Source organism: Aspergillus aculeatus (genome assembly GCF_001890905.1).
Source record: "Aspergillus aculeatus ATCC 16872 unplaced genomic scaffold ASPACscaffold_3, whole genome shotgun sequence".
NCBI classification, from domain to species: domain Eukaryota; kingdom Fungi; phylum Ascomycota; class Eurotiomycetes; order Eurotiales; family Aspergillaceae; genus Aspergillus; species Aspergillus aculeatus.
The window spans coordinates 1,136,876-1,160,669 of NW_017962978.1; the positions used below are offsets into that span (position 1 = coordinate 1,136,876).

Sequence of the window (23,794 nt, forward strand, 5' to 3'; positions counted from 1 at the left end):
AGTAGGAGAGAGGAAGGAGAAGAGAGAGAAGAGAGTGGGTCGGGGGGGGAGGGAGGAAGAGGAAGAGGAAGAGGAAGAAGAAGAAGAAGAAGAAGAAGAAGGAGAAGAAGTAAAAAGGAAGGGAACACGGACGGGGAAGAAAGTCCGAGAGTAATGGGAGGACGGTGGAAGCGAAAGGGGAGGTGAGACAAGAAGAAAGTAGGATGACGGAGAAGGATGAGCAGCGACAGAGCAAGCAGAACGAGAGCACGCACGAGAGAGAGCGTGTGGAAGAGAGCAGAAGCCGGACGGGAGGTCCCGGTGGAGGTCCGGTAGAGGAACGGTAGAGCACTACAGGTGCAAAACACGGGCTTTCAGACGGAGCATTGAGTTAACCCAATGCAGAAGAACAGACAGGGACCCTGAAATCGGATCCGAGGGGGAAGTTCTTGGAATTGTCTTCAGGGGGGGAAAATGCAATGAGTCCAAGACCAGAAAAACAAAACACGCAAGAAAGTGAGAGAGGACAGACAATCTTACAGAGTACAGTAGAATCAAAACTCTGCGGGCAGAAAAGATACAATACGGTATGGTACTAGGTAATTGAAGCTGACACCGCCCCCGAAAGGGTCCATCCGCTGCCCCAACAATTCCAATGCTTCCGAGCTAGTTTATGATGAATGGAGTTATGAATGGAAAACTACCTAAGACTAGGTAACTAACTTTAGGTTGTTAAGAAGTCGTGCACTACATCTTCCCCTATGGCCTACATCCACCCAGACAAGAGCCATTGGTTCCATGTTTCCGGTTGGAGGTGGGGGATAATGTAGATACGTACGGAGTAGTAGTGAGTAGTAGTAACTTACTTGTTTGTTGTCTGGATAAAATGATGTTATCATCTCCAGAACTTTTCCCAAAATATCCCCCAAGCCACACTAACCTTGTTAAGTTTAGCTCGGTCGCCTATACTTCTCTCCTCGCAAAGTAACCCATCTTTCAGTTGACCCTCATCCTTGATCCCTTTGCCTATTGCCCACTTGTAGAATACATCTTGGAATAGAAAAAATCACTAGGGCTTCAAAGAGAGCATCGTATATGTGAGTTCATACAACGTGACCCTGGAGGCTAATCAGATCGCGTAGAACCGAAGCCATCCAGCCACGGATCATGCATCTATCATGCCTGGCCGAGTCTACTCTAAGTCTAAATGCCTACAAAGGCCTTACCCTTTCAGTATCAGTATCTACAACTTACGTATCACACGCTAAGAGCCAACGGTGTCTATATGCATACCAGATGAGAAAGGACATCAGATACATGGCCGTATCCATCCCATTCCAGAAACTCCGCTGCTGAAGGAAGCTGTCCACTCGACATGCCACACTATCACGGACAGGTCCGCAGGTCTTTCGCAGATGTCGTTTCCCCGCAGGACGCGTAACCGTTCCCTCATGTCCAGTCAACTACAACTGACCTTTCTTCCCGGTCTTAACGCCGGCTACGCGCCTTCCCGTCGACCCCGGGATGAAAAAGGACAGAGTCGTGGCTGCCACCGTTGCCGGGGAGGGAACGAAGATAGTGACATAGGAGTCGGGGAGCGAGTAGAGAAAATGAAACAAGTCGTTGTAGAAATATCAAAGGTTCATCAACACTGGGCGTTTTGTGCGGTATCGTGTGTGTCAAGGCATGAAACAGACGTGCTCTCGTGAGACCTGCCGCTCGCGGCTTCGAATGTGGAATAGAAAAGAAAAGCTGTAACGAGAAACCCCATCCCAATCCCGTGAACTCACCCCCGGCAAGACACAATAATGATGTGACGGGGGTGCTCGACAGTCGCAATTCCCCGCTTGTTTCATTCCGTCCACAACCGTTGAACCAGTCAATGCCAGGAAGCTGGATGGATGTAGAGAGAGTAGGTGTAAATTCGGAAGAGAAATAACATGGCGCTTCGGATAACATGTGGAGAACAGAGCAATAAGGGGGAAGAATAGCGACACTGTCAAAGAATCACACGACGATCAGGAAACCCAAAAGAAAAAGAAAAGGACATCAACAGTGGAAAAATGCAACAGATCCATTCCATCATGACTACACATTAGTAGGTTTCTGCGGCGTTCCATGGGCACTGGTGGAAGAGCTCTCCGCGGTGGTAGACGGCGACTGCGAGATGGTTGCAGATTCATCGGCCTTAGGGGTGCTATCCTTGGATTGTGGCCCAGGGGTTCCTTCGCGATCGCTCCGTCCCGCGTCAGTAGAGTCATGCTGCACCTGATTGCCGAGGTCCCGGTCCTCCTCAGTATGGTCAAACAGCTCGTCATCGTTCTGCTCCGGAATCAATTCTGTGCCATCGCCCAAGAGAATGATGCGGCCCGAGCGTACACTGAAGCCACGGGAACGATCATTTTCCACGTCATACTCATCGGGGTTCTCTTCGAACTGATTACGGATGCCGGGGCCGCGGAACTCAGCTGCTCCCCCCGGTAAGTCAGTAGGAGTTGGGATTGGAGGCCTCGGGATCCTCGAGAGACTTGCCGTACTCGGGCGGGGCGCAGGGGCCGTCGCCGTTGGCCACGCGCTCAGCGATCTGATTGTACCACTCCTCTTTGGTCCTACCGTTCAGAAGACCGATGATGATCATAGTCATGTTGTCGCATCCAACGCCACCCGTCTCACTGTTGGAAGCCAGGCAATTGTCCATCATGTTCTCACAGATGCGGTGGAGGTCCTGCTTGGCGGCAATACCGCGACGAACGAACTCAACGACGGCCTGCGAGGTTTGGCAATCCCAGATACCTGCATTGACATCAGCACCCACTGAGCTGAACCCTGACTGGACACGTGAAAGGGTAGACATACCGTCGCAAGCGATAACGAGGAATTCATCGTCGTCAGTAAGGTCGTGAACAGTAACATCCGGGTAAGCGGTCACGATCTGCTGTTCGGGTGACAGCTCGGGACTCTTCTTAAATTCGAAATCTCCAATGGCACGGGACAGGGCCAGGTTGCCGTTGACACGGCCAAAGTCGACGAAGCCGCCTGCAGCGCTAATACGGGCCTTCTCGCCTGTATTTCATGTTTCAGCATAACCCAATTCCAGCTCGAAGCGACCCAGTACCTCGTTACTGACCTTCATTTTGGGGCTTGTGATCAAAGGATAGGGGCTTCGCGCGGCCCTTCACACCGAGCACGGAACGGGAGTCACCAGCATTGGCCTACGCAGCGTTAAAATATCATTCCGATAGACAGCCAGCGCAGTTCCCAGACAATTCCATATACGTACCACCCAGATCTTGTGCTTGGAAATGACGCTGACGGCTGCAGTGCAGCCAGACACTTCTTCCTCGTATTTAGGATCTAGCCGAATCAGCCCACTGTTATCTCGGGAAGAAAGGCGTGGGGGACAAAGAGTCGCCCCGGTGCCCAAAGTCGAGGGTTCACGAACCTTCCAAGATAGCGCGGTCGGTCGCAAGAAAACCGTCCTTCAAGGCTTGCTCAATATCGCCCTTAGCGAACGCATCCTGCTTTGCGACGATCTTGTGGACATTCTCTCCGGCGAATAAAGCTACTTTATCACCACCGTGTCCATCGTATACACCAAAGAATGCGAGGCGTTTGTCGGGATCGGTAGGGTTGTCGTTCTGCTCCGAGAACCTGGCCTGGAGGTCTAGCACGGCCGCATGGGCATCCTCCATGCTGATCCGCCAGCCCTGCATGGCCGAGACACCGTATATACAACACTCATCCTGACCTTCAGCCGAAGTCTGGACAATGCTCCGTCATGTTAGCAAAGTAAACATGTTGAAAGTGCGAAAAGAAAATAGATATGACAGGTCACCCGCTCGGAAGCCGCCTGCAGGAATTTTCATCATCTTGTGGAGGGACCCCGCAGACGTGGGAAGATCACCACGCTGCAGCCCCTCCGACCACCAGAGGAAGTGATGGCACGCATTTTGAACAGGAATCCAGACAGTGGTACCGACAGAGTAACCCATACACAATGGGAGAGAAAGGGGGAGGAAATGGGTTGCGCGATGATAGGGGGGAGGCGGTTATAGAAATTGCGTAAGGCCTCTTGCAGTGTGGGGGGACGAAAGGCGAAGGCAAACGCATTGCTTCAGTTTCACGCACCTTTTCGACCACAGGCTCGGACAAGGTCTGACCCATGATATTTGACGGGAGATATTAATTAAGAGTTTGACGCGAGAAAATGTATGGTTTTTCACAAAGTGAGAGGGGAAGGAGGAGATGTGAGTAGTAGAAAGATTGAAGACAGGAAGGGGAAAAGTTTAACACACACGGAGAGAGAGTATCTGAGGGGGAAATGAGAAGAGCCAGTGACTGAACGTCAGGTGGGAAGGGGAAGGGAGAAAGACGGAGGAGAGAGAGACTAGACTCAGAGCGGGAGGAGGGGGAGTGAGAGGGTAGGTAAGAGAGAGAGGGGAGGGTAACGGGCAGAATCACTACTATTAACGGAGGCGGCGTGACGGAAAGAAAGAAAAGCTGCCTACTGTTAAGGCGAGCAGCCTAAGGCCTGTACAGAGAGGTGTAGGGTATTTAGGTAACTACTGCTTACGGTAGTTAGGTAGTGACTGGGGGACTGAAGGACTAAGTTACTGTAGCCTGCCTGTAGGTGAAGTGAGCAGCCGCAGTCATTCATTATTCAAAAGACAATACCGGGGAGTGGGGAACCCGATTCAACGATGACGATACTTTGTCCACCGTGCTGGAAGATTGGCTGATCCCCTCCGATCCTGTCCAAGATCTGTCACCGTGTTCATTAACCACGGCTGACGAGTGCCACGCGGAATCATATGGAATTATGACAGAAGTGGCAGAGATAGCAGAAAAGGGGCGAAGAGAAAGAAAAATTGGGATGAATCGCAGTCCAAGAGAAAAATGATGATGGCGATGGTGTCACAGGCCCGGGGATGAGTTTTTTTGGCGTTATGATACTCTGCACGGAGTAAGTTAATCATTATTGATGCTCTACAGAACACAAGGGCATCGGCAGCACTCGTTGCAGCTGGCTGGCTACCTGCAGGTAGATCAATAGGCAACCCACAGGAGGTTTCAAAACACATTAACCTCGATTACAATAGTGAAATAAAACCCAGTACACCTCGCGCACTATGTCCTGAAGGTACTATTGTTCGCTGTTCTGGGTGGACCGCCTTCCTGTCGCGTGCCTCCAACCACAGGAAGTGCCGGAAACAGCCTGACCCAACCCACTCAACACGCATTATTATTGTGGACTCGTGGAGTGCCACAGAAGAAGCCGAGCTCTATTTAAATCCTTCCGCTTCGTACATACTGTACATACTCATACATACATCAAGCATAATGCTAGGGTCTGTGGCTGCTATCCGAAGTGAGAGACCGCCATTCATGCCAAGTCTCTGGCATTGAACCGGTATGGTCAATCTGACCTTGCAAACGAGCGTGCTCTAGCCATGTCTATCCTTCCTATACCTACACGAAGCTGTGTTTCAGTAGGAGGTATTCGCAACCAATGTCTCAGACCGAACTTGATACATCAATGCCCATCAAATCTTGCTTTGAATTAGGTGATTGCTACCTACGGTACTCCGTAAACAAGTCGGAAGTAGGTAGTGGGACGAGGCGTTTGGAACTGGCTGCTAATGTCAGTCCTCGCAAGGGCTCTTCCTCGCAAGGGCTCTCGGCATTACCTTGCTCAACGCCTGTAACGCATTCAGTTGTACCTTTGTATTGCTCGAGTTGAACAGAGTACTGTACCTACTTTACCACAGTACAGTACCCTGAAGCGCTCTTGCTGTTTTCGGCAATTGCCTTTATACCTGCCTCAGGCAGGAAGCATCATGTACCATTACCTAGTACCTACCTGTGGTAGTCCCGACTACCTTACTTCTAGTCAGAGCCGCGCCTTCTCCAACACTTCGCGGGCTAAGACCTGCCTTTCTACCCACAATCTTGGACTAAAGCCCATCAGTCATTATGAGATGAGCACACAAGCACATGCATGCAGCCCTTACTGTCCACCAAGGGAGAAGCTGCCATCGAAAGTGAAGGCGCTTGATTTGAAGAGAAGTCATCGCCATTGGATACAGCCCGTTGGGGAGCAATGCAGTCTGTGATTCACTTAGAGGGGCCACTCTTGTCACTGGACAGCAACGAAGGCAAGCAGTGGGGGACTGGACTCTCTGCATCATGCGCAAGCATTAAATGAAGTATAACCAAGATTCTAGTGAGCTGAAGTACGAATGAAAAAGACTGCTAACCCGGCCAGCAGGTACAGACCAGTCGCAACCATCCATGGCAAACCCATCCAAGCGCCCTCCCACGCCATTCCTGCTTTGAGAAGAGCTGCCAAAAGCGGTCCAGCTATCATAGACCCCATGGCCTCAGCCAGTGCGATTGTTGTGTTGAAGAGCCCGACATGGGTTTCTGCCACCAAGGCGCTTCCAACACTACGAAGTGTCGTGTAGAAACCCCACCCGAGGGCCGAGAAAGACAAACCTATGCCGAAAAGGGCTGGATGAGCAGCTACCGACATGATACCGAATCCTGCCACTAATACACAGATACTGGCGTGTGTGATTCGGAGATCTCTCTTTATTGGAGAGAGATAACCTCCAAGTATCTTGGAGATCAGAGGCAATATGATAATGAAGGCGACAAGGTTGACTACGCCTTTGAGGCTGATGAGGAATGTAGCCTATCCAGTTCCTTCTGTTAGTGACTTCCAAGTTGGTGGCTCGAACTGGGAATACATACCTCGGCCACACTCCACATGAAACGCTTGGAGGCATACTGCAGCACAAGCTGAATCGCCTGGCTTCCAATGCTAGATGTCAAGAAAGCGAAAAAGATCGCCAACGTGTTGGCGTTGCCCAGGACAAACTCAACCACTTCGACCAATTGAGATCGGATCAAGTGCACAATGGCCGTCCATCTCATGGTAGGATGCTCGTTGACTTGTCCTTGTGCTTCGCTCTCAGTATCTTCGTCCGATCTGATGGATGCTTTCGGTCCAGTTTCTGGTAAGGCGAAAATAGGGATGATCCCGCACACCTCAATCGCTAATCCTAACAACGATGGCATCCACACATCTTTGGACATCAACCAAGCGCTGAGAGGGGCTGCGAGGATCTGGGAAAGCAACATTGCTGCAGCCATCAGAAGATACGCATTTGCCCTGAGAGTGCGTCGCGTTTCAGCGGATTGAACAGCAGAAAACCGGGAATATCATGATTACCTTTGGTCAACTGGGAAGACGTCTGCAATGACGGTCCAGGCAACGGAGCTAGCGATTTGGCTACCACCCCCAAATACCTGGAACAGTGGTGCAAACCACACTGCTTCAAGTGGGATGCTTGTATGATACCAGCCTGAGAAGCACGTCAGCCAGTACTTCCTTTCCTCCGACTTCCAAATCACCCACAGATGAAACGAATAGCGCATTCCTGCATGAGGAAACCCGCAAGGCTGATGATGATGACAGGTTTGCGTCCGACTTTATCTGCCATGAGACCAAATGGGATAGCTAGGATCATTCCAGGAAGCTGAGCGAAGGTATCCTGCCAGCCTACCAGCAGAGCGAGCTTGCCTTGCACGTCAGTTGACTTGCAGAGCGGACGGGTGGTTGCTGTTAGTCCACCGAAAGCACTGGCGAATAATTCGGGATGCATGCGCTGGCAGATAATGTTCTCATATATCTGCAGCTGCGGCGCGACAGCAAGATAAACGCCAAAGTCCAGAGTGACGATGATGAGGCACACAAATAGGAGAATCCATTTCGATCTTCTAGGCGTGCTTTTATTTTGAGATGACTGTTCACGAAGGCCTGGTAAGAGTAAACTCGTCTCCAGTGTCTCATCTGCGCCGAGTAAATCGGTTGTCATCTTGAAAGAGAAGATGGACAGCCCCAACTGATTCGGAAACCACAGATAATTGAGCACACACACTCCGGAGCACCCTCAGGGAGGAGAGGAGTGAGAGTGGGTTGGGCGAGAGGCGATCTCTTCATCTCACTCAGCGTAATCAGAGAGGTGCGATTGCGAGCTATTTAGCTGCATGGCAAAGCAGTGCGCTAAGCTGGATGCGTGTCTGCTTTGATATAGGTCGAGTGTCTTATCTGCTTATCGGTTCCAGAAAAGTCGACAGCGACAATAGACCGACCATCGAAAATGAGATGGATTGATTACGCATTTTACATTGTGGATGAGGGGTGAGAGCTTATAGGCTCATGGATCTGACACTGACGCGCTACGCTAAGACCCAGCCCAGTCCCGCTGGTCGAACCGCATAGTACCTTGGATTGATACGTGGTTGCCTGTTGTTTCAACACATTAATTATCATTGAGTTCTCGAGATTTGCCCTATCATACTAGGGTGATCATGGACAAAGGAAAGCATTAAACTAATCATGGTACAAAATATGCACGGTGGATATCATGCTCGCCGGATACTCGTCGACGACAAAACAAACCCTAATACAAAACATTGGCAGCGATAATATTGTAACAACAACAGCATGAAAGACAAATGGGTATGTATACTTTCGCCTTAATCATACAAATGCAATATCACTTCTCACACTTCCCGTCAGCTCTCTTTGCATACCTCTCTGCTCACTCCAGTCTCGGTCCGCCGATCGAATCAAGCTCACTCGGCGCGATCGAACCTCGTATGGCATGGAAGAATAAGAGGGGCTCTTGCGCAATGGTGGCAACGGCGGAGGATCCGTTCTAGGGGCTTCACCCGGCGCGTTTGACGCGACCTGGAACCAACTCCGATTGTTCCCAAGGGATTGACGCGCATTGTTCTGTGGGTAATTTGATCCGGGGTACGCCGCACTACCGCCGGCTTCGCCTCGCTGAGCACTGCTTAAGCTTAACTCACTGTAAAAGCGGGGTAGCGGAGCAATCGCCTCAGAATAATTCTGGGCGAGACTCGATTGACTGGGCTGCTTGTTGATCGGTCCCGACATCGGCGCGTCCGACGATTCCTCCGATAGCGAATGGAGGTAAGCCGACTGGCGGTGGTCATCGGTATAGATGGAGGCTGACATCGCCGCCGACCAGGGGCGGTCCTGCCGGTAATCCTCGATATAATGGGAGCTAGCGACTGTATCTGCTCGACTCACGGTGCTGCGCGCTCGATGGAGAGCGCGGCCACCGGATGAGCCACGACGAGCGAATTGGCCAGCAAACAGAGGATTTGAAGAGTTTCGGCTCTTTGCACGGCTGTGCACGAAAGCTTCAAGGGAATCCGTATCGGAGATGGTCAGCGTGTCCGGCTCGACAGCTCGAAGGCTCACGCGCTTAGGATATTCCGTGCTTTCCCGTGCGCGGAGGGGCGGGCGGGGGAATAATGGCGCCAGATTCCCCACATCGCTCTCGTCGCTCTGGAATGAGGCCTGTGTGTTCTGCCAGGAGACACGAACAACCCCATGCCCCGGCGGCCCAAATCCACCGGCCCCATGGCCAGCGCCACTGAGCCTGACAGGCAGCCCTGAAGCAACTGTGGAGATGCCGCTGGAGCGCTTTGAATACCTCTTCGACCGCGATACTGTCGAGTTCCGCTTGAGTGACCTCCTCGGCTGAATCGGCCGAAGTGGCTCACGCTTCTTTGATGTAGTCGTAGTGCGCCTGCGCACGGGAGGACTGCTCTGGAATGACAAGCGCTTTGATTGCGAAGGTGGATCCGCTACTGGTTTCGTCTCTTCCGGCTCCTTCGTGGTCGCCAGTGGACCGAAGTCCCAGTCCAGGGTTGAGTGGGGATAGGCGTTCTCCTTGTCATCTGTGTAGTTGATGGTATCTGCATCGGCCAAGGGCTTCGTGTGCCAGAAAATCTCGAGCTTTGGGGGCCTGGACGATGGCGACGGGCTTCTGAGCATCCTTGGCGGCTTGCCTGGGGTGGTCTGCTCAAAAGGCTGGCAGTGAGGGTACATGTCAGAATCGGGATCGGGGGGCAGAGATCCCCTCTTTTCGTCTGCCAGTCCTTCCTCCGGTCCTGGAGCGACATCTTTCTTCTTGTGACGCCAACAGAAGAATAGAAGTACAAGGGCGCTGAGAACAATGAGCGGAATAATGACTGAGATCGCAATGATGCCGGCCTTTTTGCTGCTGTTGTCGCCACTACCGCTGCCGTCGTCAGCTGTGGCGATAGTAGCTGCGTCCTCGTCGTTCTTCTTCTTCGAGACTGTTTTGATTGTGAATTGCCGTGTATCCTCCGCAGTCTCCTCGCGAGCCGTCAGGTTGAGGTTGAAAGTTCCCGGAGTGAAATCGGAAGGCACCTGACCATAGATGGTCTTGTTGTCGCGGTTGTAGTGAAGCCAGGGGAGCTGATCACCTATTTCAACGTCCAATTGGACAGAGTCATCGGTAAGAATTGAGCTGTTGAAGACGAACATGAAGAATTGCCCGATGACAGCGTCGCATTCGTCCAAATCATCGTGAAAGAATTGAGAGAATTGCAGGCTGACAAGTAGTGCGGCCACATCCTGAAATTTATCAGTTACAGTGATGGTGACATTCTGGTCTGCAGCGTCTGCTGGAGGTGTACCGCTTAGCGAGAGCGATTCCTTGTCCAATTCCAACCATGCCGGAGAATCCACATGAATATTTGCCAAATCAGTGCGCGTCACCCCGTGACCATCCAGACTCAAATCATCCAGGAAGTTAGGACTGTTGAATTGTTTCCCTTTGGTGACAAAGAGGGTCTGTGCACTTCGGTTGAAAGACAAAATGTGTGGGCTAACAGTCATCGCAAATGTCATGGTAGCAGCGCTGAATCCGGCTACATCCGAAGCGATCAGGTTAAAGCTGAATGTCTGAGGTCCGATATCCGGAGTAGACCCAGAGAATCGCAGGCCTGCCTGGTCGAATGAGACCCACGATGGCAGCGGCGCATTGTCAGGGGAAGTTCCGTAGTAGACAGTGGAGGGACGCGTGTTGGCGAACGTATCACGATCGAAGGATATGGAAAAAGAATCGCCAGAGTGTACCACAATCGTGTCTGGAGCCGATGTGGCGCCTATCGTTTCAAGTTGTGGTAGCAATGGTTTCCCCAACTTTGGCCCATCATCGGTTGTGACTACCAAGTTGACCTCCATGTTCACGGATCCCGTCTCATCGGAAGCCACCAATTCAAACTTTGGCGATCCGATATCATCTTTCTGGGGCGTTCCGGATATCGTACGGTGCTTTGCATCTAGTTCAAGCCATGATGGGGCGTTAAGAAGCGTATATTGAGTGTCGGGCCCGCTGCCAGCAAACGTGCCTTGGGAGAAGACAAATTCGAATGGTTCTGAGACTCGGGCTACTGGAGGCAGCTGTGCGTTCACAGGGTACGTCGGCGCGAGGCCTGCAATTACCGTCCCCAAGATGCTGAGGAGACCCAACGCGATGAGCGCCATCTCTCCAGAGCAGTGAGAACGGTCGGGACGAGTGAGTGTCTTCGGTCAGATACACGAGAGGCAACTCGCACTGTCGCTCTGAAAAGTAACCCGACGCCAACCTTAGGAAGAAGCCGCAGTGAAATGGTCGAGAGTTGAGGGTTGGAAGTGAGAAACGAGGAATTGCTCTGCCCTTAGGGCAGAGACTCTAGTTTCTTCCATCATGGCATTCGCGCCCAAGGGCCCAACGGGCACAGGAGAGGCGCGAAGCTTGCATCCCCTTCGAAAAGAGCCATGCCTGGATATGCTTGACGTCACTTGGGTATGGGAATGGTCAGAGATTGATGGTTCGCGGCGCGATAATTCTCACTGTGAAATGTAGGCCTCGCTCCCTCTGCAAGGGATGGCGTCGTCGGGAAGCCAAGGAGCGAGCCACCCTCCAACCACCGCCTGAGCCGTCAACACCCTGATCCGGAGAATTGCAAAAATTTGACAGATGGCCTGAAGGACTCAATTGGCGCTTGTGCCTTTTGGTCTTGTCGTGAGTAAATAACCTTATCCAGGGGACATACTCATGTACAAGCGATGCCGCAGGAGTGACAGGGATAGCAACAACAGTCAAGGTCTCAAGGGCTATTTGACTACAAATCCAGGATCATTCTAATGCCAGTCCGGCCTGGTCCGTAGTAATCTGAGATTTCCTCGCGCTCTGCATATCCACTGCGGGCATACAAAGTCCTAGCTGGGGCTCTGTCCTTGTCCACCCATAACTGGATATACTGACAACCCTCCCTTTGCAGACGAGTGCGAACGTAGGCCATTAGCTGGAACCCCACGCCCCGACGGCGATAAGTCTCGGCTACACAGACTTTATGGAGCAGGGCAATGCCTTTCTGGCGAACGTAGACCGCATAAGCCAGAACCAGCGGGGAATTTGCGCCTGGGAGGTGCGCATACAGCACCCTCGTGTTAGGCTTCTTGCGCCAGAGCTCCTCTCCAAAGGTCATGCCCTCATTGGCAGGGAAACTCTTTTTCTCGACACGTGCGATCTGGGCAAGAATGTTCAGGGCTTGGTTCCTGTTCAGGGAGTGGATGTCTGAGAAGATCAGATCGGTCGACATTCTTGAAAGTGTAAGAGTACATTCAGGGCTGGTTTGAAACGATCCCGAAAGTGACAGGGCAAGCCAGCCGCAGGAGGGCTGACAATGAAGGAACCGAAGGAACCGCAGGGCAAGGAGTTTGAAGGATAAGAGGATGTCCTCAAGAATGAGAACCGAAGGGAGGGAGGGGTTATCGTGAAGAGCTTGTAGTCTGTCCGTCTCTCTTCTCCAACGCGTTTCAAATTTGACTTGTTGTTCTTAGCATGTAGTTGTAGTAAGTAGCTTACCAAAACATAGCCTAACATGCAGAGCCTGAGCGGTGGTAATTTAGTGTCTAAATCGGGCAACAAATTGGTTCCAGGTTTACCATACGGTACCGCAACACTCTTCTCATGCGGATCTTGAGCTCCAACGATCCCTTCCTTTTCTCCAGGTACAGTACATGATAGAATATCAAACATTCTCCATCGCGTTTCACCTCTCTCTCTCTCTCTCCCTCTCATTGCCATCCCCTCCCATCATCCGATTTATACAACCCCAACGCGCAGCACAACAACCAATTCCCCACACAGCAACAAAAAGAAACCATGCCCCCCACCCAAGCCGACGACAAACGCCAAGCAGCCCGCGAAGTCATCGACATTCTTCATGAAATTTCCACCCTCCTAGTAAGCAAACCAGCCAGCCCGGGTCTCTCCCTCCCTCCCTTGCCATTCTTGTGTATGGCCGACCAGACCAGAATTACCTGGTGACTCCAAACCACCGCCGAGCTTGCACCTGCCTGCGCGGCTGGGGTTGGTGATACGCGTTGGTTCTGGGCGGTATACTCCGCCTTATTTTGATGTCGACATCCCTACTCTCCTCTCCGTCATCATGCTTAATGGCCGGGATGGATTGGAACTAATCATCATATGTAATGTACAGAACACCCATCTGGACCGCACGGAGCTCTCGCTTTGTGTCTCGCTTATTGAGAATGGGGTCAATCCGGAGGCTTTGGCGGTAGGTTTTTTCTGAGTTTCTCGTTGCGTTTTTGGGGGGGCTTATGGGAAGGACGTTGTTCTGTCTGGATGCTGACTTGGTAATCTTAGGCTGTGATCAAGGATCTGAGGAAGGAGACTGGGTCTGGGGGTAGGGGGTTTGGTGAGCAGCAGCAGCAGCAGTACGAGTGAGTGGGTGGGTGAATAAGTGAGTGAGTTGTTGAGGGCGGTGGTGGGGGTTGAGGATGCAGGCCTCTTGAGGGTCTGGGTGAGATTTACCGTCGGTTTATTGCTTGCATGTTTGGATTTTGATTTAAAGATACCCTTGATTTATTCTATTCATTTACTGAGATTTGAGGTGATGCATTGATATCGTTTTTGCATGGGGTTTGAGATTATACGTTGCTTGTTTATGGGAGTGGGTATCTGGGGCCTTTGCTGAGACCTTAGAACTTGACTCGGGCAAACGCGTTTTAACTGATTCATTTAAATGCAGTCTCTTGGTATCATGGGTTCGGGCCGCAAGGGCAAATAACACGATTTGTGTAGAACAGATCAAGGTTACAACAACTGAATAGGCAGGCCACTGAATAAGCCGTGGAGGTAAGCTAGCGGATGGAAGAAGGCCCCGGCCAAAACTATGACTTTCCAGCGCCGGTTGTGCTCTCCTTGGACGCTGCTTCCGCTACCGTCTCGACCGTCGCAGCTTTGGAAGCGCCCTCGCCGGTGGCGAGTTCCTTCACCTTCGTGGTGGTGTCCTTCTCATCTTCGCTATCCCCAAGACTGAACGGGTCGTGTTCTCCTACCGGGGACGGTTCCACGGCAGCTAAAGGTTGCCATTTGCTGGACTTGCCTGTTGTCGCGGGCGAGGCGCGCCGGACCGGTTCGGATGCATCGTACAGTGAGTCAATCTCCGTTGGGGGCCCGTCCTGGAAGGCAACCTTGCGTCTGTCGGGGGAGGGTGACGAGGTCTTGTACAAGTTAGGATTTGCGAGAGGGCGGGGAGGACGCGCGGGAGGAGCTGCGCGAGATTCGTCAGTGACGCTACATCGTCATGAAATCATTCAATCCACTTACCCTCGGAGTCCCTCAATTCCAGCGCTGAGAAGTCGTCGCTCAAGACTCGGTGGTCGGCGTCGTACCGCTCACGGTCCCCGCTGCGACGACCCATGTCGCCGCTGCGACGCGGACGGCCGAAGGGATCTTCGCGCGGGCCCTGAGCAGCCTGACTGCTGGTGTCTTCTTCCGGCTCTTCTCCATCCAGCCTCTTCTTGAGATTCGTCACCCACGAGTTCACCTTGGACTGGGTTTCCAGGAATCCTTTGCGGATGTTCTCGCGGATGACGGGCAGGTCGTCTGTGGTGGTCACACGGGTCAGCAAGCTCGGACGTGCACATCAGGGCTGAATAGAAACCAACCATCGAAGAAGCTGTATTCTTTCTCCTCCTCTTCCTCGCTTCCTCGTCGCCGCTGGTATGCGCGATCGTCCTCATACCGAGGCTGCGGGGCCGCGCGGCGGTTGTAGTGTTCGGCAAGCTGGCGGGCATACATCTCATCCTGCTCGAGCTGTCTCTGGGCGGCCGACGGACGGGGAGGCTTCGGAGGGGGCACGTCTTGTTCGGCGGCATTGGGATCGGTCATGCCTGGGGAGTAGACAAGAGGTGAGTCGGGACGAAGAGGCAGCACTTGTGGCTGGGGACTACAGACCTAATAGAGCATGAAAGGCCCGCTCCACATCCCAGTTGCTTGCAGTCAGCACTGCTCTTACAACTCCGATGTCGATCGTGGGGAATGCTTCTTTGAGGGTATGCTCGGCCTGCTGCCGGGGGCTCACGGGGCGGGGTGGCTTTGGCGGGGCAGCTTCCGCGGCGGGCGGCTGAGCTGGGGGAGCGGAGGGGAAAGCTGAGGTGACGCCGGTCTCCTGGGCTTCATCGTCGAAGTCCAGAGGACGCGCCGTGGTGGGTGACTCTGGTTTCGGACTGGCTGGCACTGCAGAGAGTCTGTTGGCCGTCTGGGGTTACCATGGAGTTAGTAGTTGCAGTTGGACCGGGGCTGCGGAATCTAGAACATACGTTCTTGTCTTCTTCCGACATGATGAATTAGATGGGTTGGGGAATGTGAAGGAGGTGTAGAATATGTGTGTAGAGGGTCGAAATTTAGGCACACAGCCCTGAGACTAAGGTTGGCGGTTCCTGGGGATTTATTTGATTGCGTGGACGTGGAGGAGGGAATTCGCCCAACAGGCAGAAAGTATACCAATGATTGATGATTGATTGACTCTCTCCGCCCGCCCCCTTTCCTCTTTCCTTTCCGATTGTCCCTGGTGACGTTGCATCACGTGCCGAGCGTGCTTAGCTGACATAATCCAATAGTGCCTTTCCATCCTGATTGAGCATAACTCATAACTTACATACTTGGGTTGATATTCGTGAGATCGTTCGCATTGCTCGTCTTGAATGGAGCTGGAGAGGTAGCAACCTCCGAATTCCCTGAAACTTCTGTATTCCTGGCGTCGTTCAATATGTCTCAGTTGGGCCAGTCACTTATCATCGGATCTTATTGTGGCTAAAAATAAAGCCTTTCAGCTAGTCAGGTTAGACTAGGCTGATCATCGATTGATTCCAGAAGTATTCTTCAGCATGGCTTCGGAACTTGAACTCGGTTCCTCTTTCATACCTGCCTTGTATAAGCCTTGCTCGCTGCTTCCCATTGCAAGACATAAGCAAAGTCTACTCTATCTGGTCGAAACCTACCCCGTCACCATTGTCGTGGGCCAGACTGGAAGCGGAAAGACGACCCAGTTACCCCAATATCTCGAACAAGCAGGATGGTGTGCAGATGGGAAAGCGATTGCTATCACACAGGTAACATTACTTCCGTCCTTTTCGTTCGGCCGTTGACCAGCCAAGCTAACAAGGTTGCAGCCGCGTCGGGTGGCTGCCACAACTGTGGCCGCCAGAGTTGCCGAAGAAATGCGATGCAAGCTAGGCGAGGAGGTGGGCTACTCAATCCGCTTTGAGGACCTGACGTCTGCTTCCACGAGGATCAAGTTCCTAACCGACGGGATGCTACTCAGGGAGGCACTCGTTGACCCCCTGCTGTCGCGGTATTCGGTGATCATGGTCGACGAAGCCCATGAGCGGTCCCTCAGCACTGATGTACTTCTGGGTGTTCTGAAGAAGATCATGAAGAAACGTCCGGAGCTGAGGATTGTCGTCAGTAGTGCAACTCTGCAGGCCGAAGACTTTCTACGCTTCTTTGCTGCGGAAGAGTTCGACAACGATGCCGAATCGGGCGAGATCGGTGGGAAGGTTGGCAGGATTATTAGTCTAGAGGGTCGCATGTATCCGGTGGATATGCTCTTCCTTGAGTCACCTGCAGAGGACTACGTCGAGCGGTCCGTCAAGACAGTCTTTGATATACACTTGCAAGAAGCAGAGGGGGACATCCTTGTGTTCTTGACCGGGCGAGAGGAGATTGACACAGCTATACAATTGATTTCAGAACGCGCTGCCACGCTTCATCCCAAAGCGCAATCGTTGCTCCCTCTCCCGCTGTACGCCGGCCTCACGACAGATCAGCAAATGTACGTGTTTGAGCCAGCGCCTGAAAACACTCGCAAGGTCATTGTGTCCACCAACATCGCCGAAGCATCCGTCACTATCAATGGGATTGTGTATGTGGTGGATTGTGGTTTCGCCAAATTGAGAGCTTACAACCCGACCACGGGCATCGAAACATTGACAGCGGTCCCGATTTCCAAAGCAGCGGCAGTCCAGCGTGCAGGTCGAGCTGGGCGCACCAAGCCAGGGAAGTGCTTCCGTCTCTACACCCAGCAGGCATATGAAGCCCTTCCAGAGGCGACTGTCCCGGAGATCCAGCGATCCAACCTGGCGCCGGTGATCATGCAGCTGAAAGCTCTTGGAATTGACAACATCGTCCGTTTTGACTTTCTAACATCTCCTCCCGCCGAATTGGTGATCCGTGCTTTTGAGCTCCTGTATTCTCTGGGCGCAGTCGACGATCATGCCAAACTCACCAAACCGCAGGGGATGCGCATGGCAGAGTTGGCCGTGGACCCCATGATGGCAAAGGTGCTCCTTTCCGCGACGGGCTTTGGCTGCCTAAGCGAGATTCTTTCTATCGCGGCAATGGTCAGTCTTCAGGGCACCGTTTGGGTCCAACACGACGGTGATCGAAAAACATCCGAGAGCATGCGGAGGAAATTCGCGGTTGAGGAAGGCGATCATTTGACGTATCTCAATGTCTACCAAGCCTTTGTCACCAAGGGCAAGAAGGACTCGAAGTGGTGTCGGGATAATCTCTTAAACTTTCGATCTATGCAACGCGCCGTGAGTATCCGCGCCCAATTGAAGCGATACCTGGAACGTTTTGGGATCCAGGTCGATGAGACGCTTTCTGCCCGCGCCAGACAGGAGGATTCAAGCAAGCTGCCGGAAAAGATACAACGATGTCTCACAACAGGCTATTTCGCACATGCTGCAAAGATGCAGCCGGACGGCACGTTCAAGACGGTGAGCGGCGGGTTAACGCTGCATGCTCATCCAAGTTCGCTGATGTTTGTGAGTCACACACACTTGCCACTGGATTAGGAATATTTTTGCTAATTGGTTATGCAGAATCGCAAAGCCGAATGGGTCATATTCCATGAAATACTACAGACGGGAGAAAAGACCTACATCCGCGATATAACCAAGATCGAAAAGGGCTATTTGCTCGAATATGCACCAAACTATTATCAAGTGCGGTAATAGATTCTCTTGCACAGATTCCTTGCTAAAGCATTTTTGTACAGTAGAGGATCCTTGGTAGTCTATGTTTCTATGATAGTATCCCATTATGCATGAAGTGAAATCTTGTCACTTGGGTGGAGGCATATTCCGACCTTTGTCAAGCCATAACAAGCAAGCGTAAGATCATTTAGTTTGGTAGATCATTGCTCACAGTTTGATATCTATCTTTAATAGCTAATATAGAAGTCAAATGAAGGAAAACATGATAAGTGTCTTGCTGGGCTTTTAACGAGAGTGAATTGTTGAGCTGATGTGAATGAATGGGTGACTTTAGCCGAACAATCAAAGGTCGCGTTGAACTCGCTGAACATCTTGCCTGTTTTCATAATCATCGTGCTTACCCAAGGTTCTCGGACCACGGCCTCTTACTCCATCTAGCTTCTAAAACCGATCTTGACTCGACCCTTCGTTTTCTGAAGCAACCACCAGGAGATTCGAGCGTCAAATTGCGACATGTCGGGCCATCACCATCATCACGGCCACGGCGGCGGACATTGCCATGACGAAGACGGTCACGACCACTCCAATGACATCACCCCAGCCATTCAATCGCTTCTTTACTCTCAGGTTCAGTTCGACTCTATCACAACACTCAACGGTGCGTATTATACCTGCGATGACAGAGATTGATCACTCTTAAAGAGATTGAATACTAACAAACAAGGCAGAGGCGACGCCCAAGTCCGGCGCTGCGATCGTTAAGAAAACATGGGCGGAGAGACTCAACGATGAGCCGGAGCTCGAAAGTGATGCCGATGAGCAGCTCCTGATGTACATTCCGTAAGTTCTGCCCTGGAGGATGTGTTCGCAGCCGGGGGAAAAACTGTCTTGCTTGTTGCTGGTGCTACCCCGCCATTGCCCCTCCTCGAGTTTTTGGGGTCGCGAACGAGCGCAGACCACTTCAACACGCTTCGATCCCAACTGTTTCCATCACTTTTGACAATTAACTAATACTTCCCGTAACATGATGCAGCTTTACCGGCCAAGTCAAAGTCCACTCTCTGCTGGTCTACACCGCGCCCACTCCCTCCGCCCCCAAGACGCTGAAACTGTTCAAGAACCGGGACGACATCGACTTCGCAACCGCGTCCGAGTTGTCGCCCACTCAGACGATCGAGATCCCCCAGCCGGTTGCCGGCGCCGATGTCTTTGAGATCCCCCTGAACCGCGCGCATTGGAATGCCACCACCTCCATCACCCTGTTCTTCGAGGATAACTGGAGCGATGGCGAGGAAGACGTGACCAAGGTCGGCTACGTGGGATTCAAGGGGACTTTCATGGCGCTGAATCGCGAGCCCGTTAACTTCCTGTACGAGGCCGCGGCCAATCCGAACGACCATGTCGCTATTCAGGGCGTCAGCGGTGTTGGCAGTAGAATCCTGTGAGCATGGTGATTAGCGCAGTTTGTGGCGCGGATGGATTGGCTTGTGTCCAGTCACCTTTGCTGTTGCTGTTGCTGTTGCTGTTGCCTGTGCCTGTTGATGCGGTGCCGTGGTGTCGTGTTGATTTGTGATCGTGATTTCTCTGGTTATGGAGCTGGACTCTATCCCCAATGCTAGTCTGAATTTCAGCTTATGCATGTTTGTAACATTGAACTAACTGGAGCTATCTAATGATATGATGGAATGTGATGATGACCCATTGACAAGAACCTAGAACTCCCAAAATGCTGAAACTTATATAGACAAAGGGATGAGTGATTTCATGCCAGGACAGCGGTTCGCTCTTCGGCCTTGACCTTTCGTCCATTGGATGATGGCTCGGCCTGCGCTTCTCCCGTCTCTGCTGCCTCCTCCTCTCCAACCTCTGGAAGCGACGAGATCGGCGCACTCGGCAATACCACTGGCCCTTGTGCCTGGCGCTGCAACTCCTCCAACTCCTCTTCGACCTCGTCTTCGTCCTCCCTGGACAGACGACCGGCAAGCATCTGACTGATCTCCTGTACCACCCCGCAAAAGTCGACAACATTAGCGTGCCGCACTAAGAAAAAGCCTCCCTCAACCATAGAATACTCAAGCTGGACTACACCTACCTCCTGATAAGCCCGCGCCTCCTCTGTTTCGCCCATCAGCTTCTCGACCCCCTCGATGCCGCCCATCTCCCGGTTGATGGTCTGCAGCACCTGCGTGCCCTGCTGCAGGCCGAAGAGCACGTCCTTCTGCACGAGCGCGAACTCGATCTGGCCCGTGAGCTGCTCCAGCTGCTCCAGCTGCTTGTCGGTTTTCTCCAGCAGCGACTCCTGGTACTTCTTGCGGCGCAGGGCAAGCAGGGCTCGCTTGCGGTCGTCCCGCGCCAGGCATGCCTTGGCGATCGCCGTCTCCCGGTCCGTCAGCACGGTGATCCGCTTCTGGTACTGGCGGAGCTTGTCGCGTTGGTTCTTGAGGTCGAGGATCGCTCTGTTGTACAGTACACAGTATCCGGTAAGCCTTATCGATCGCGGTGCGGGCGGAGGTGATAGTGTCCGGTTGGAGGTTCATTGAAGTACCACCCGGACTAGGAGACACAAGATGTGTTGGAGAGAGAAGGAAAATCTTACCGATCCTGAGCAGAGATCTTATGGGAGCTGTTTGCATTCCCCATTGTCAACGCATAGTGTCGTGCTGTTTGTTGAGGAGTCACTTCGGAGACTACTATGGAGGTACGATAACAGATGACGTCCACTGATATCCGGTTTGGGTATGGTCAAGGTGGGAGGGCGGTCAGACTGTTGCTCCAATTGAAGTGAGGTAATGACGGTAATGTGGTTACCGATCTTTAACTTTTGCCCATTTCCTCCGCCGGCCAAATTGATTCTCCGATCTCCAAAAATTGTAGAAGATCCCCACTGGGCAGCGATTGAAGCGTTTATCAGATCGGCTGGTTTTCTCGTGCATTGGCGCGCTTCGTTTCAACATCATTGGACGCACGAGGAAAGACGCTCTTTCTCGACTTGGGACACAATGGGTCGCGGGGGCAGGCCAAGCCTGAGACAGGGCTTGGATAAAGATGTAAGCAAAATGCAAATCTCCTCTATCGCTCAAAACAGCGATGTATACTATCAAATGCTAATCTGCGCTTCTGTTGGCTGGTAGGTCTATCAGATTGTGCGCAAAATCATCGACGAGCAGGCGGAGAATGGAGCTACGCGGATTTCTGTTTCGACGATATACGACGCGATCAAGCGATCGAACTCGAGTCTAAACCGCAAACCTAAGAGGATTCTCGAGGATAGCATCGAGCGTGTGGTGGAGGTGATCAAAGGCGATGAGGAGGAGGAGGATTCCGTCGAAGGGGACTTTGAGGGGCTGGAGGAGCCGGCAGCGCCGGTGAGTCACATGCGCGGAGGACGATATGTTCTGCTCTGCTTCCCAGAGGTATTGACGAGCGGGTGTAGGAGTCCAACAGTTTGAACAAGAGCCTCGTCGGCATGTGGAATACCAAGAACGGCGCAACGGACGCCCAGAAATCAGGCGAGACGAACAATACGACAGACAACACGGCCACCACGCCGGCTCCCAAATCGTCAACGAAAAAGCGACACCATGGCGGCGAATCTACCTCCTCCAAACGCCGCAAGGGCGACGCCGTCGTCGACCGCTCCCCGCCCACGCACGTCAGTCTCGCGGACTTGGGTGGTTTGGACGATGTGGTCGAGCAGCTCGGAGACCTGGTCATCCTGCCCATGACCCGCCCACAAGTCTACATGTCCTCTAACGTGCAGCCGCCGCGCGGCGTGCTGCTCCACGGTCCCCCCGGTTGCGGTAAGACGATGATCGCCAATGCCTTCGCCGCCGAGCTGGGGGTGCCCTTCATCTCCATCTCCGCGCCCTCCGTCATCTCGGGGATGTCCGGTGAGTCCGAGAAGGCGCTGCGCGAGTACTTCGAGGAAGCCCGGCGCATCGCGCCCTGCCTTATCTTCATCGACGAGATCGACGCCATCACGCCCAAGCGCGAAAGCGCGCAGCGCGAGATGGAGAAGCGCATCGTGGCGCAGCTTCTCACCTGCATGGACGACCTGGCGCTCGAGAAGACGGACGGCAAGCCCGTCATCGTGCTGGCCGCCACCAACCGGCCCGACAGCCTGGACGCCGCGCTCCGCCGCGGCGGCCGCTTCGACAAGGAGATCAACATGACGGTGCCGTCGGAGCCCGTGCGCGAGCAGATACTCCGCGCGCTGACCCGCAAGATGCGGCTGGCCGACGACCTCGACCTCAAGCTCCTGGCCAAACGCACCCCGGGTTTCGTGGGCGCCGATCTCAACGACCTGGTCGCCACGGCCGGCGCGGCCGCCATCAAGCGGTACCTCGAGATCCTGAAACAGAACAGCGGGCCCGAGGACGAGAAGATGATGGACATGGACATCGAGGATCTTCGCGTGACCGACGACGACCTCAGCCCCAAGGTCAAAGAGATCCGGCGGCTGATCATCCACGCCAAGGACACGCCCATCGGGGACGAGACGCAGACGGTCTTGGTGTCGAACGCGGACTTCTTCACGGCGCTGCCCAAGATCCAACCCTCGTCCAAACGCGAAGGCTTCGCGACGATCCCGGACACGACATGGGCGGACATCGGGGCGCTGGGCGGGATCCGCGACGAGCTGTCGACGGCGATCGTGGACCCGATCCGCCACCCGGAGATCTACGCCAACGTGGGCATCACGGCGCCGACGGGGGTGCTGCTGTGGGGACCGCCGGGGTGCGGTAAGACGCTCCTCGCGAAGGCGGTGGCCAACGAGTCGCGGGCCAACTTCATCAGCGTCAAGGGGCCCGAGCTCCTCAACAAGTTCGTGGGCGAGTCCGAGCGCGCGGTGCGCCAGGTGTTCGTGCGCGCGCGCTCCTCGGTCCCCTGCGTCATCTTCTTCGATGAGCTGGACGCCCTCGTCCCGCGCCGCGACGACACCCTCTCCGAGGCCTCCGCCCGCGTCGTGAACACCCTCCTCACCGAGCTCGACGGCCTCGGCTCCAGCCGCCAGGGCATCTATGTGATCGCCGCCACCAACCGGCCCGACATCATCGACCCCGCCATGCTGCGGCCCGGCCGCCTCGAGACGCTCCTGTTCGTCAACCTTCCCAGCCCCCTCGAGCGCGCCGACATCCTGCAGACCCTCGTCCGCAAACTGCCCATCGAGTTCGACGACAACCTCCGCCGCCTCGCCGAGGAGTGCGAGGGCTTCAGCGGTGCCGATCTCGGCAGTCTGCTGCGCCGCGCCGGCTACTCCGCCATCAAGCGGCGCGATACCATTAAGTTCGAGGACTTTGTCGCCGCCAAGGCGTTCATTCGGCCCAGTGTTACCGATCTGAAGAAGTATGAGCGCTTGAGGAGGGATTGGAGCGGTGGTGTTGTTTAGGTTGCGTTGCTGTTGCGGGATGAAGGTTACTGTACATAGATAGATAGACTGAGAGGCCGGAAGGTGTTTTCTTCCCTGGTAAAGATTTACCGGTTGTGGGTATGGTTCACTGTTCTATGGTTTTTTGTATAACTTGTAGTAGACCTCCAAGGCGGGCTCGATTGCGTGGTATGCATAGAGGGGAGGGGAGATTAGCCACGTACGGGGAGTTAGAT

General features: G+C 53.4%; 10 protein-coding genes across 10 annotated transcripts; 4 read left to right on the top strand and 6 right to left on the bottom strand.

Moving 5' to 3' along the window:
- Positions 1 to 2,067: 2,067 nt before the first annotated feature.
- Positions 2,068 to 4,529, bottom strand: ASPACDRAFT_1864711 (PP2C family serine/threonine-protein phosphatase; the record flags this gene model as incomplete). Its single annotated transcript, XM_020197845.1, is given in 7 exon segments — positions 2,068 to 2,488; positions 2,508 to 2,772; positions 2,836 to 3,042; positions 3,107 to 3,191; positions 3,260 to 3,333; positions 3,422 to 3,740; positions 4,108 to 4,529. The coding sequence occupies 7 exon segments, from the start codon at positions 4,141 to 4,143 to the stop codon at positions 2,068 to 2,070; spliced, it is 1,407 nt and encodes a 468-aa protein (XP_020059272.1). The 5' UTR covers positions 4,144 to 4,529.
- A 1,397-nt stretch (positions 4,530 to 5,926) lies between these two features.
- Positions 5,927 to 8,285, bottom strand: ASPACDRAFT_1853502 (uncharacterized protein). Its single transcript, XM_020197312.1, has 4 exons — positions 7,400 to 8,285; positions 7,214 to 7,346; positions 6,733 to 7,153; positions 5,927 to 6,673 (listed from the first exon to the last, which is right to left on the bottom strand). The coding sequence occupies exons 1-4, from the start codon at positions 7,857 to 7,859 to the stop codon at positions 6,200 to 6,202; spliced, it is 1,488 nt and encodes a 495-aa protein (XP_020059273.1). The 5' UTR covers positions 7,860 to 8,285; the 3' UTR covers positions 5,927 to 6,199.
- A 242-nt stretch (positions 8,286 to 8,527) lies between these two features.
- On the bottom strand, positions 8,528 to 11,371 carry ASPACDRAFT_11295 (putative transmembrane glycoprotein; the record flags this gene model as incomplete). Its single annotated transcript, XM_020195684.2, has 1 exon — positions 8,528 to 11,371. A coding segment is annotated over one exon (2,844 nt), but the record flags the coding sequence as incomplete, so codon positions are not given.
- Positions 11,372 to 11,997: 626 nt separating this feature from the next.
- On the bottom strand, positions 11,998 to 12,477 carry ASPACDRAFT_40251 (GNAT family N-acetyltransferase; the record flags this gene model as incomplete). The annotated part of the gene is made up of 1 exon (XM_020200720.1): positions 11,998 to 12,477. One exon carries the CDS (start codon positions 12,475 to 12,477, stop codon positions 11,998 to 12,000), a length of 480 nt encoding a protein of 159 aa, XP_020059275.1.
- Positions 12,478 to 13,043: 566 nt separating this feature from the next.
- ASPACDRAFT_1853505 (mitotic-spindle organizing protein 1) lies at positions 13,044 to 13,757 on the top strand (the record flags this gene model as incomplete). Its single annotated transcript, XM_020197313.1, has 3 exons — positions 13,044 to 13,124; positions 13,381 to 13,458; positions 13,548 to 13,757. The coding sequence occupies 3 exons, from the start codon at positions 13,044 to 13,046 to the stop codon at positions 13,626 to 13,628; spliced, it is 240 nt and encodes a 79-aa protein (XP_020059276.1). The 3' UTR covers positions 13,629 to 13,757.
- A 317-nt stretch (positions 13,758 to 14,074) lies between these two features.
- On the bottom strand, positions 14,075 to 15,529 carry ASPACDRAFT_40253 (uncharacterized protein; the record flags this gene model as incomplete). Its single annotated transcript, XM_020200721.1, has 5 exons — positions 14,075 to 14,457; positions 14,514 to 14,792; positions 14,855 to 15,079; positions 15,144 to 15,447; positions 15,509 to 15,529. The coding sequence occupies 5 exons, from the start codon at positions 15,527 to 15,529 to the stop codon at positions 14,075 to 14,077; spliced, it is 1,212 nt and encodes a 403-aa protein (XP_020059277.1).
- Positions 15,530 to 15,857: 328 nt separating this feature from the next.
- On the top strand, positions 15,858 to 18,300 carry ASPACDRAFT_76039 (putative ATP dependent RNA helicase). Its single transcript, XM_020204622.1, has 3 exons — positions 15,858 to 16,300; positions 16,361 to 18,019; positions 18,077 to 18,300. The coding sequence occupies exons 1-3, from the start codon at positions 16,076 to 16,078 to the stop codon at positions 18,206 to 18,208; spliced, it is 2,016 nt and encodes a 671-aa protein (XP_020059278.1). The 5' UTR covers positions 15,858 to 16,075; the 3' UTR covers positions 18,209 to 18,300.
- Positions 18,301 to 18,703: 403 nt separating this feature from the next.
- On the top strand, positions 18,704 to 19,635 carry ASPACDRAFT_57911 (PITH domain-containing protein; the record flags this gene model as incomplete). Its single annotated transcript, XM_020203295.1, has 3 exons — positions 18,704 to 18,848; positions 18,919 to 19,030; positions 19,224 to 19,635. 3 exons carry the CDS (start codon positions 18,704 to 18,706, stop codon positions 19,633 to 19,635), a joined length of 669 nt encoding a protein of 222 aa, XP_020059279.1.
- Positions 19,636 to 19,952: 317 nt separating this feature from the next.
- Positions 19,953 to 20,830, bottom strand: ASPACDRAFT_57912 (ESCRT-III subunit protein VPS20; the record flags this gene model as incomplete). Its single annotated transcript, XM_020203296.1, has 3 exons — positions 19,953 to 20,189; positions 20,283 to 20,646; positions 20,787 to 20,830. 3 exons carry the CDS (start codon positions 20,828 to 20,830, stop codon positions 19,953 to 19,955), a joined length of 645 nt encoding a protein of 214 aa, XP_020059280.1.
- Positions 20,831 to 21,041: 211 nt separating this feature from the next.
- On the top strand, positions 21,042 to 23,682 carry ASPACDRAFT_1853510 (putative AAA family ATPase/60S ribosome export protein Rix7). Its single transcript, XM_020197314.1, has 3 exons — positions 21,042 to 21,237; positions 21,322 to 21,555; positions 21,624 to 23,682. Exons 1-3 carry the CDS (start codon positions 21,190 to 21,192, stop codon positions 23,577 to 23,579), a joined length of 2,238 nt encoding a protein of 745 aa, XP_020059281.1. The 5' UTR covers positions 21,042 to 21,189; the 3' UTR covers positions 23,580 to 23,682.
- The last annotated feature ends 112 nt before the right edge of the window (positions 23,683 to 23,794 follow it).

Coding starts and splice junctions, on each gene's coding strand:
- ASPACDRAFT_1853502 (XM_020197312.1), bottom strand. CDS start 7,859: ATGACAACCGATTTACTCGGCGCAGATGAGACACTGGAGACGAGTTTA. Junction 7,347..7,399: donor ATGCGCTATTCGTTTCATCT/GTGGGTGATTTG, acceptor CGTGCTTCTCAG/GCTGGTATCATACAAGCATC. Junction 6,674..6,732: donor TCATGTGGAGTGTGGCCGAG/GTATGTATTCCC, acceptor GGAACTGGATAG/GCTACATTCCTCATCAGCCT.
- ASPACDRAFT_76039 (XM_020204622.1), top strand. CDS start 16,076: ATGGCTTCGGAACTTGAACTCGGTTCCTCTTTCATACCTGCCTTGTAT. Junction 16,301..16,360: donor AAGCGATTGCTATCACACAG/GTAACATTACTT, acceptor ACAAGGTTGCAG/CCGCGTCGGGTGGCTGCCAC. Junction 18,020..18,076: donor ATCCAAGTTCGCTGATGTTT/GTGAGTCACACA, acceptor TTGGTTATGCAG/AATCGCAAAGCCGAATGGGT.
- ASPACDRAFT_1853510 (XM_020197314.1), top strand. CDS start 21,190: ATGGGTCGCGGGGGCAGGCCAAGCCTGAGACAGGGCTTGGATAAAGAT. Junction 21,238..21,321: donor GACAGGGCTTGGATAAAGAT/GTAAGCAAAATG, acceptor GTTGGCTGGTAG/GTCTATCAGATTGTGCGCAA. Junction 21,556..21,623: donor TGGAGGAGCCGGCAGCGCCG/GTGAGTCACATG, acceptor GAGCGGGTGTAG/GAGTCCAACAGTTTGAACAA.